General features: G+C 40.2%; 1 protein-coding gene across 1 annotated transcript in view; it reads right to left on the reverse strand.

The window, feature by feature from the left end:
• The window catches only part of ITK (IL2 inducible T cell kinase), a 57,985-nt gene extending 46,676 nt beyond the window's left edge, over positions 1-11,309 (reverse strand). The window contains exon 1 of the mRNA XM_043597362.1: positions 11,038-11,309. Within this exon, the coding sequence (XP_043453297.1) occupies positions 11,038-11,175 (138 nt within the window). The 5' untranslated portion in view covers positions 11,176-11,309. The remainder of the gene's footprint in view (positions 1-11,037) is intronic.
• Between the last annotated feature and the right edge of the window lie 401 nt (positions 11,310-11,710).

Genomic DNA, 11,710 nt, shown 5'->3' on the forward strand with positions numbered 1-11,710 from the left:
CAAACTTACTATGAAAACAGAAATGCAAATAATTGATACCGAGATACCATTTTTTAAACCTGTCAGACTTGCAAAGATCAAAACGTATGGTAATGGTGTTGGTGAGGTTTTGATAAAGCAAGCATCTCACATGTGGCCCTGGGGAATGTTCATTGGCACAACCTCTACGGAGAATAATTTGGTCATGTTCAATAAGATAACAGATGCAAATATCCTTTGACATAGCAATTCTACTTCTGGAAATGTTATCTATAGACCAAGGCTTCCCAAACTTGGCACTATTAACAACATAGGCTGGATAATCTTTTGTTGTGAGTTTGTCCTGTGCCTTGTAGAAGGCTTAGCAGCATGCTGGACTCTACCCAAAAATGTCAGTAGCACTCCCCTCCCTAGTTATGAAAATGAAAAAATTTCCAGGCATTGCCAAAGATGGGCAAAATCACCTGTTACAGACATACAGAAAGTGACATAAAGATGAGGTTATTCATTCCTTGTCATTTGCAATGACAAAAAAAAAAAATTGGAAACAGACTGAATGTCCATCATTAAGGTAACTTTTTATCCATTCAGTGAAATATTATGCATCCACAAAAAAGAATGAAGAAGCTCTTTGCATATAGGTGTGGTTTGATCTTCAAGAAATATTGCTAACCAACCAAAAGAAAAGCTAAGAAGTATGTCACATAGAGTATGCTACTATTGCATAAAAAGGAGGACAAGAAGAATACTGAGTTGTGTTTACATATGTATGCATAAAGTATCATTGGAAGAACTGATAGGAAATTGATTATATTGGTTGCTTTCAGGCACTGAAGCGCTGTGGCTTAGGATAAAGGTGGGAATTGGCCATTTCGTAACATTTAGTAACTGTTTTTTAAAAAATGTATGTGAATGTATTATCTATTCATGAATTTTTTAAAAAGTTAGTCTATATTTTGCAGAAGATGACCTGAAAAAGTGGCTACTAATAAAGAGACCTGAAGTCCAACGGGCACAAAGGCAAGGGGGCAAGAGTTCATTCCACCAGCAGTTCTGTTTTGTGCATTAATATTAATTTGCAACACAGATGAAAGCAAAGTGAACAGCAGTAATCTAATGTCATTGAGATTTATAAAGAATTAGAATAACTTTCTCTGGAGTTCAGAGAAATTTGGAGGTCAGACAGCTTGTGGTCGCAGGTTCACTTGCCCCTGAGTCACAGCTTTCTAGGTAGAGCAGGGGGTCTGAGAGGATCTCTTTTGCCTGTCTCTTCTATGTTCACCTTTCCAAGTGCTCTGGTCTTTGTGGATGCACCTGTGCCTCTAAATGTCCAGGGGGATTATTACATTTCACTCTCTGAACAGACTAAGTGTCTACTATTTTAAAGCAAAGAATCATGAATGGTGATTCATGTTGCTATTCCGTGGATTCTGTGTTTCCAATCTTCCATTTGCAACCCACCTGCACGCTCTCCACCATTGTGTAGTTCCACCAACTGGTACCATGGGCTTAATGTTATTATTTCAATGGATTGATTTTTCACCTCAACAAATTTACTCTAAAGGGAAGTTTTAAATCACCACCATATGTTTAAAAATACTTTTTTTCTGAAGTAAATTATAATAAACATACATATATAAGTATTAAATTAAAAAATGTCAGAACCAGATCTGTCCATGTACCATCTAGAGTGCACTTAGTGGTACCCCACTTTGGGAAACACTTAATTGGGTCACTATACATGAAATTAGCCATAGCATGGACTGTGAAAGTGGCTACATTTGGTATTAGTGCCCTCGATCTCACTTTCTGGGCCCTTGGTCCTGGCTTATAGCCCTGTTTGGTGGTCTTTTTCCTGTATTATCACTCTGGGTATAGCATTCCCAGGATGTTATTCTCAGAAAGTGCCCAATGAGGGGTACTTATGAATGGCTAGTCCAGTAAACTAAACAGAGCTGAGGTTCATACAGCATTTTTCCTTGGCAAAGGTCACCCCAGGAGCAGAGCCTCAGGTTTATAAGATCAGGAACTCATTTTTGTCAGCTCACAGAGTCCGGTGGACAGGAACACACTCTGCAAAATCACAAGTGACTGGCAAATTCGCAACCTTGCAGTGAGAAACAGACTGGCCAAGATGCTTGTATCAGTTTTGCAGAGAATTCTTGGAGATACTACTAGGGCAACCAAAATGATATCAGAAAAGCATATGTTAGTGGGATCAAAGTATAGGGAATTACCAAAGCCCAAGGCAAGATGCTGTTTTTAACACTTACTACCACTACTGTGACCCTGGGAAAATTTCTGAACTTCTCCATGTCTCAATTGCTTCCTCTCTAAAACAGAATATTACTTTTAGCTTCTGCAGAGAACTGTGAGGGTTACACGAGAAAATTCATAGGAATGTGTTCAGTCTTCTTGCAGTGATGCTAGTTATTGTTATCAATGATATTGTTGTGCTGTCACTCAGGTAAACTTGGGGGGGCCCTGCTCCAGACCTCTATTTTACAGTGTTGTTCATTGAAACTCACCAATGAACCCTTGGCCCAACTCTCTCTTCTCAGCCACCATGGCTGCTAAGACTCCTCAAACCCAAACAAGCTTAGATCTGAAAATACATTTAACCTAACTTTTAATGTTTGTCCCAGATGTGTGGCCTAGGAAAAGATACTTAGCTACTCTAAGCCTCTCCTTTCTCATCAACAAAATGGGGATCTTTTGGAAAGTAGGAAGCTTTTTGGCACTTGTTAAATCCTGCTACATGTATGGTGGGTTCATGTACATATATGTGACTGACTTTATATCAAATCATTTGATCCATGTATAGTATAAAATATTATGTATCTTCCCCCTTTCTCACCATAACATTCAAAGTCTATAAAAATAGTGCACTTGAAAAATCACCACAACAATGGGATTCTTTGGTTTTCCTAAGTTCCTTCTTAGAAACACAGTCTTCCCTAATGGTTCTGGTAACTTCTGGTGGCTGCATGCATTGCTTCAGTCTCTGTAAGATGATGTAGCAGCAAATGATAGAGGCCATAAAATAATCTTATTTTATGACAAATGTAGTGTTCTATCCTAAGGACCTGATTTTTAAAAGGAGACAGGTTTATGTTAGGTATATTAGCATTTTTCAGTGTTCTGACTGAAACACGTTCATACCCAGAAACAACCTGAATGTCAAAGAATAGATGACAAAGAATTGATGACAAGTTCATCAATTTTTTCAAGTATGTAGAACAGATAAGCATCTCTCTGAAGTGAACTAATTCAATCATGAAAAAAATCATATGTATGAAAAAATGATTACTTTGGGACCATGTAGATAAGTAGAAATGTATCTATAAAAGAACAAATGAAAAAAGTAGAATATAAAATTGTCACGCATTATGATTAGAACTACATGAAATTTATGTCTACGTAAGAGCACAGGTCATTCTCACAGAGACTGTAAATTGATGCCTTTAGACAAAAGAGTTACAGAGAATACTTCTGCATAACTATTTCATTAATTTTTAAAAATAGTGTGAGTATATGAACATTTGCTGCTCTGTCTCTTGTGATTAATCAAAGTGGGTTCAACCTGATTCTAATCGGTTTTTGGTCTTTGCTGCTAATGGCTGCCTGAGCTCCAGGTTGGCCCTGAGCACCTTTCCACCAAGAGATGTGGGAGGAGGATTCCAGACAAAGTATCCCCAGAAGAGGGAGGTTATAGGATGTCAGTAAGAACCCCTCTCTTGAACTCAGTATGTTCACTTCTCTGTTCCGTACACAGGCCAAGCCTTTTCCTACTTCACAATCTTCACACTGGCCGTGCCCTCTGCCCGAAATGCTTTTCCTCATTTCTTCAGGTCACTAGATCTTTCTCATCCTTCAGGCCCTAGCCTGGCTATAAATTTCCTTCTCTGGCTACCCTTCTTCCCAACTCAGCGCCAGCTCCTGCTTAGTCTTTCAGAACCTACCACCGTCTGTATCTGCCCCATATATTTATGTACTTGTGGTTGTCTGCCTTCTCTACTAGCTAAGCTTGTGAGGGCAGACACCTTTCCTCTGTTATTTATCACCATATTCCTGGCATGTAGCCTGAAGCATGGCACATAGTAGATGTCAAGACATGCTTGCTGAACAAATGAAAGAAACTTTACATACCAAAAAAGAAACATTTCCTTGATACAGTGTTAGGTTTAAAATAATGGGATGCTGCTGAGAGTGGCTTCTCTAATGTTGTTTCTTTGATTATCAAACACAACTATATCTAGCACCACAGTATTAGTCGAAAGGTGTGCTCTGTGATTTGGTTCTCCATACTGCCACTGCCTTGAGACTACTATGTATGTGTATATTTTCTACTTATTGTTACTATTTTTTTAACTAGAATTTCTGTTATGGTAAAATAATAATGATGATGATGATAATAATAAAACTTTAGCACAAATATATGTAGTTGGGGGGGAAGTCCTATATTTCAATTTTTATAATAAGTAGGTATAATTTCTATGACTTTGTAAATATTAAAATAGGAAAATGTAGGAAAAAGCTTGCTTATGAATACCTTAACATTAATCGGAATTTTATGACAAACGAGACTTTAGATCAGGTTCTTATTTAATTAAAATCCTGACAAATTTACTGAAATTTCAAGGAACTGAGCAGACATCGGATCTAAAAAGGGAATTTTAGATACATGAAAAGCCATTTCAGAGCTTCTGTTTCTGTCCCTGGATCACTTTAAGTGAAGCCCCGTAGTATCATGAAGTCAAACCCAGACGGACCTCTGGATGAAAATTGGGTCCTGGACGATTTATTTTCTTCAGTAGGCCTAATAACTTATGAAGTGGAATAACTTATTACTAGTTGGGTAAGAAAATGGAGAGATAAGGATTTACCTATTTGACCTATGAAAACTTGAGAAGAGCTTTAAAACAGTTTTCTGTGGGGCCCATTTCTGAGTTTGTTATGAAGATGTCTTGTTTTACATGGACCTCATGGTTCAAGAAACGGAGCTCTTGTGTTTTACAGTTAAACCTTTCTCCCAGACTGAGTCAAAAACCAAGCCCTTACATTTATAGTGTTGCTCTGTGGCCTATTTTTACTGAAATGCTGGTTGATTGATGCACCAGCCCCTGAGCAGTAGGAATCAAATTTAATTTTAATGTGGGAGTATTTGCCTCCAAAATAGAAACTCTCCATCCACTAGCTTTCTCCATAAAACATCAACATCACATCATAAAGGCAAAAATCAGTTCACAAAGAAAATCTATTAAGGTAGACATTGAAACCGCACGTTTTTGGCCTTGAGTGGCCTGAATTGCAAAATACTTTGCCTTGGATCCTTACTTCTCTTTGCCTAGCTAGATAAGACCCACATTTTTAGCTCCCAGATGCTCTTTGGAATTCAATTTGAGTTTTGTGATCTTTGTTCATTTATTGGGTATTTATCAACCACGTACTATGCACCCTGCACTGTTCTAGGTATTGGTGATGCAGTGATGAGCAAGGTCCTCCTGCTCTCATCCCAGGGGCTGCACAGACAGAAAACAAACAGGGAAGCACATCAGTAAACCCAATAGGTACATGCAGATACTGATATATTGAAGTATCTGTGTGCTAAAGAAATGAAAAGAAAGGAGAAGAAAAGGAAAGAAACAGGATCCTGGGAAAATATTTAAAGAGATGGAAACAATAAAGAATCAGTCCTGCAAACACCTGAGGTGTTCCTGGCAGTGGGAACAGCTAATGCAAAGACCCTGCATTTGCAGGCTCTGAGAGCAAGCACCCCCTAAGTGTATCGCTCAGTTGCCTCCCCCTAGTCCTGGCCTGTCCAAAGTCCCTAGAGTGAGCATGAGCTTGGAGTGCTCAAGGTTCAGGAAGAAGGCAGATGTGGTAGAAGCCTGGTGAGTAATGGGAATGTGGTGTGAAATGAAATAGGAAATGCAGATAAGGACCCCCAGATGAAGAGTCTTGTAGGCCATAGCTGAGAATTTCCTTAAATACTCTAAACAGCCATGGAAGGCTTAAAAGTAGAGAGTAAGATCTGATTTATCATTTATTGTAAGATCATTTTAAAAGTTCATTCTAGGTGTTGCATGGATAATAAACTGTATGGAGCCTTGAGTGTCAGTGAAAACCCAGCCAGAAGGCAACAGGATCACGTAGGAATGAGGTGGAAAGAGACTGTGGCTGATGCAAGACTCAAGCAAAAAAGCTCAGGTAGCTTTAAGAGCATTATTGACAAAGAATTTAACTGTAGAAGAGAAGCAGAGAAAGAAGGAAGAAAAAAACAGAGTAGCGGGGTGGGGGTGGAGGGCTGGCCCACCTGCTGGTTCCTGCATGTGCCTCTCTGACCCACCTCTTAAAATTCCAACCTCCTGAATCCTCCTCTTCCTCTTTTAAGGCTGGGACATGAATTTCTAACTCTGGGGAGTCTTATTTGCTGACTCTTACACCCAGAACTCTTCCTTTTGAAGTCCTATATAACTTGCTTTGTTCTCTACTCTTGGAATTGAGCCTTGTTCTATCAGGAGTTCATTTGTGAAACTCTAACCTCTCCAAAGGTATGTCTATCCCTCATGTCCTTGCTCTTTCCCTCCTTTTCTTCCTTCCGCAAATAATGCATGAGTGAGTAGTATGTGCCAGGCGCTGTTTTAAACACTGATGATGCCATGTTTACCAAATTGGGTGCTGGCTCTCATAAAGCTTATAATCTAATGGAGGGTGGGCTGGGGGAGTGACATTAGCACAGCAATCACTTTAATAAGTGGGTAATTATGAGTCTGGGATGTGCTCCGAAGAGAGGGTAGGCATTGCTAAGGCAGAGCATAACAGGAGTAGATGGCCTAGTCTGGAGAAATCAAGGAAGGCTTCCCGGGGCAAGCGACATTCAAAATGAGGGACTTAAAGTCAAAGCAAATCTTATGTAGCTGGATCCCAGAGAGATGGGAGAAAAAGGGACATGAACTGAGAGGGAAGACGGCATGTGACAGACTCTGGTGTCCGCTCTAGATCTAAGGGGAGAACCTCTGCAGGGACATGTCAAGATTGTCAGGAAGCGATCACAGTCATCATGTGTCACGCTGGCTGCTGTGTGGGGAATAGGTTGGGGGGTGACTGGGGCAGAGTGGGTGCAGGGAGACCATTAGGAGGTGGTAGCAGTCCCAGGTGAGAGCTGCTAGTGGCTTTCCCGGGGAAAGTGACCATAGAAAATGGGGAGAAGTAGACAGCAATATTGGTTCCTATTATTATTAGAATAATGGTAACCTCCCTCTCATTAAAAGGAAGCAAGATCCAGAAGGAATGTTTAATCATTTTTACAAAAAAAAATTTTTTTTAATGTTTCTTTATTATTGAGAGACAGAGAGATGCAGAGCATGAGCAGGGGAGGGGCCGAGAGATGGAGAGACGCAGAATCTGAAACAGGCCCCGGGCTCCGAGCTGTCAGCGCAGAGCCTGACGCGGGGCTCGAACTCACAAACTGCGAGATCATGATCTGAGCCGAAGTCAGATGCTTCACTGACTGAGCCACCCAAGTGCCCCAGGAATGTTTAATCGTTACAAAAAATGTAGAGTCACACAGCCTTAGGCAACTTACACAAAGCTACATAGCTTTTAAGTGAGGAGCTGGTCTTTGACCCAGATGTGTCTGACACCAGACGCTGTGTTTTTGATTGCTGTGCAAGGAAAAGCAAGGAAAGGGGGACCATCTCCTGACCTGTCATCTTTAATTCAAGAAGGATGCATGCTCCAAGAGATGTTTCTGCTGCTAGATTCGACTGCAGGCTAACGGGGAGAGCCCATGTGAAGTGGAGACCCATAACCAGACCCTGAGTAGAATGGTGGTCTTGACTGTCCTACATACAGGTAATGGCTCCCACACTATGGTGAAAAGAACACGCTTGATCCCTAAGGTGCAGAGACATTAAAACCGGGAAACCTTTCCAGTTCTCCTGAGGGTCCTTCAGAAGATCATTAGTACTGAGCTTATGACATGCCTTCCTTATGAAATACTCAACATCGCCTGGAGGCATTGGGGCCCTCACTTTACAAATACAAACAGAAGCTTAAAAAGGTTTAAAGACCTTGCCTGAGACCCCACATCCAGAAAGTGATAAAGCCAGAATTTGAATCCAGCTCTACTTAGCTATACTGGCCTCACCAATCAGTGATGCTTGTGTCCGTCTGTGCTGTCCCTTCCATGCCATGCTCACTTGAACTACCCAAGGCCCTCCCTCCATTTCTCTTTTGCCCCTGGAAATAATCTAATTTCAGTCATGTGCAAACTAAGCATGTGGCTTGGTTGGTGACTCCCTCTCCGGAGACTATTTGTATTCAAAGCTGTCATTGGTATGTTGGAGTTGGCTTGCTGTGGGCCATGAGGGCTGATTGCTAAATCTGGAGGAATTTTGTGAGCCAGTAGACATCACACCAGTAGTTTGAAATTGGCCGTGATGGGAGTATTTACACCAGAGAAATCAGCAAACACTATGGATTAGAGCTGCCTGATGCTCTCCACTGCCACTACCACTGTAGGCTAGTTCAACATTTATCAGCACACTGGGGGCCCTAATCTCATTGTCCTCTGTTAATGAATGCCAGGCATCAGGGACCACTTTGCAACGAATTTGGCAGGCACAGGGTGGTGTCTGAAAGCATGCCTGCCAGCGACCCACCACCTGCCAACGTTATGCTTCTTTCTGGGCCACTGCTCCGCCAGGCTGAGGCGCTTCCCGGCTCCCCTGAAAACACTCACACGTTTTAACACTAGACACCAGAGCGAAATCGGTGTCAAAATAACAGGCTCAATCAGGATGGATATTTAGACATGGATATTTAAAATTAGAAAATGGATATTTTAAAGTTAGAAAAAAAAACATACTTAATTTGCAAAATTATGGAATGTCTTTCTGAGTAGGTAGAAGGATTACTTTCTGTATGATATCATAAGTCCACGGTATTTTAAGACAGGGCAAGAAACATAATTTTCCAAATGAGAAAAGAGAAAAAGAAGCTGTGACCTCGAGAGGGGCAATGGCTGCCTCAGCATCACACATTTCGTAATGCATGAATGTATGTCTCTCTCCACAGGCTTGTATTTAGTCACAGAAGAGAAGGAATCCAGGAACTTGATGTTAGCTTGACTTTGAACGTTTTCCTTCATTTGAAAATGAATGTTATACCACCCTGCTAGCTCCTTCTGAGACGTGATGATGATACAAAAAAAGGCTAATTTTTACTAGGCGTTTACTAGGTGACAGAACTTATGCTAAGTACTTTACGTATTAAGTTGAACTATTTGAAATCGCCACTGTCTGGCCTGTCTTGATCCACTGAGTGGTAATTTCAAATAGTTCAGTCTAAATACATTCTCTCTGTTAGTCTTTACCACATTCTCATGACATGGGTACTGTTAACATACCCGCTTTACAGTTGGTAAGACTGAGGCTTTAATTTTTTTAATATTTATTTATTTATTTTTGAAAAACAGTGAGAGAGAGGGAGAGAGAGAGAGAAAGAGAGAGAGAGAGAGAGAGAGAGAGAGAGAGAGAGAGAGAATCCTAAGCAGGCTCCACTCACCAACTGTGAGATCAATGACCTGAGTCGAAATCAAGAGTCAAACTCTTAACTGACTGACCCAACCAGGTGCCTGGAGGCTTTAAAATTTTTTTAAAAAAGGTTTCTTCCCACAAGTGTAATGCTCTTGTTATTTATAGGTGATACATAGTGCATGCTTGTGTGCAAGTCGTTTATGTAAGTATTTCTCTATGCCTTCTGATTGATTATTGATTGATATCAGTAAGATATCAATGCTGAAGAAGAGCATGTCTGAATCTCTAAAAAGTGATATGATAGTATCTCGCCTGCAACACCCATAGGCTCCATACCCAGGCCTCCTTCAGGGCTCCATTTCATGGAACACTTCAAAGCCTGGCTCTCAAAAAGTCTCAAACTCATGCTTATCCTACTAAGTCAGATCCTAACAAGGCATGGGGATGCCTTTGTCCCTAACCATAAAGCACCTAATGTTATTTCCCCTTCAGTAAAATATAGGTGAAAACCCTGCCTTACCTCCCTAATGATAGAAAAACTAATACAATGATTTAGTACAATGTCACACACCTGCTTTGAAAATGTACTGCAAAGGGCTAAACAGGGGCTCAAATTTTTCAAGAAAGGAGGTAGTACTTCCAGACCTTTCATTTTGTAAAGGAAGAATCTGACACAAAAGGTAGAGACGTTTACCCAGGCTCCATCACCTAGAGAGACGTAGAGTCTGGTCTCCTTTCTCCTCATGCAGTGTTTTTTGTACCCAACTATATTGTTACGATTATTCATGTTGATGTTATTATCGCTGCTGTTGTAGAAAGAATTTAAGACTATCTCTAGATATACAAAAAGACTGACCTAGATAAGCAACTGTAATCTTCTGGGTAAGAACCACTGGTTTGTATTTCATAACACCATGGTAACCCTGGTAAATTTTCCAAGGGATATAGAGGTTTACTTTTGGGCCTTGCAAGTTTTAGATAATTAGGTGCCTAGGGAATATTATTTCAAGATATTAAGTGAATACTGACCATTGGGACATATAGAAGTAAATTCATGAAAATGTTGACACTGAACTATCACTTAAAGTATCAGTTTCCTCCATTATAAATTAAGATAACTGGGCTAGATCATCCCTTAGGTCCCATTGAATGCTAATATGTTATTCATCTAAGCTCCATAAAATCTAGTGTATTTCCGATGAAGTTCAAATTCTATCCAATCATAGCATTTGCCACATAAATTATTATAATTTTAAAATTAAACTTGCAGGAAAAAAACATTAATAAATATTAAACTTACTCTTTTGCAGATTTTAGAACTAAAATCACCTAATATAACAACCCCACCTCTGGACTTTTCTCCACATTCTCTTCGGATTACTCTTATTGTACTTTTTAGGCAGTCGTAACCAGCATGTCTGTGTCCCCTTATTTTATTCTAGGTATATCTTCATGATTCAGCCTAGTCTAAATAAAAAATACTGTTTAGAAAAAGAAGACACAAGTGTTCACATACCCCATGACGGTTCTCAAAGTACGCCAGGCTGGTTTTGGTTAAAACAAAGAAGCGGACTTTAAAGTTGGAGGGAGAAGTTCTTCTCTTTTGTTGCGATTTCTTGATGAGCTGTTCTTCTAGGAGGATAAAGTTGTTCATGATCCAGTTCTTGAGAAGTGATGCACCTTGGGCATCACCCTGTAGCACAGCCAAAGGACACAGCCTCAGGGCAAGGAATGCACTGGGGAGGCAGTTGACTTTCAGAGAGCTGTTAAAAGGCCTCTTGCCTCCGATGTTATCTTTCTATCAGTGTTCAGTCAACAATGTGGAGCTTCTCCTCTGATGTCACAGGCCATAACCACATCCTTTCGAAATTCACAAAACTAAGAGGCATATGTAAAAACTACACATACCCTTTGCTGTATGGTTTGGAAATGATATTTGAAGATTCTGAGAGTCAAAATGTTAGGAAGCATTAGAGTTCAATCTTTATAGTTCCTGGTTTAGGCGATCTAACAATTAAGCCATGTTGCACATGGGGTAGACACATGGGCTCTGGAGCCAATGGGCATAGTTTGTGTTTAGTTTCCTGTTGCTGCTGTAACAAATCATCATAAATTTAGTGGCTCACAAATTTATTATCTTACATTTCTGTAGTTCAAAAGTCTAAAATGAGCTTTATCAAGCTAAGATA

This window comes from Prionailurus bengalensis, chromosome A1 (assembly GCF_016509475.1).
Source record: "Prionailurus bengalensis isolate Pbe53 chromosome A1, Fcat_Pben_1.1_paternal_pri, whole genome shotgun sequence".
NCBI classification, from domain to species: Eukaryota; Metazoa; Chordata; class Mammalia; order Carnivora; family Felidae; genus Prionailurus; species Prionailurus bengalensis.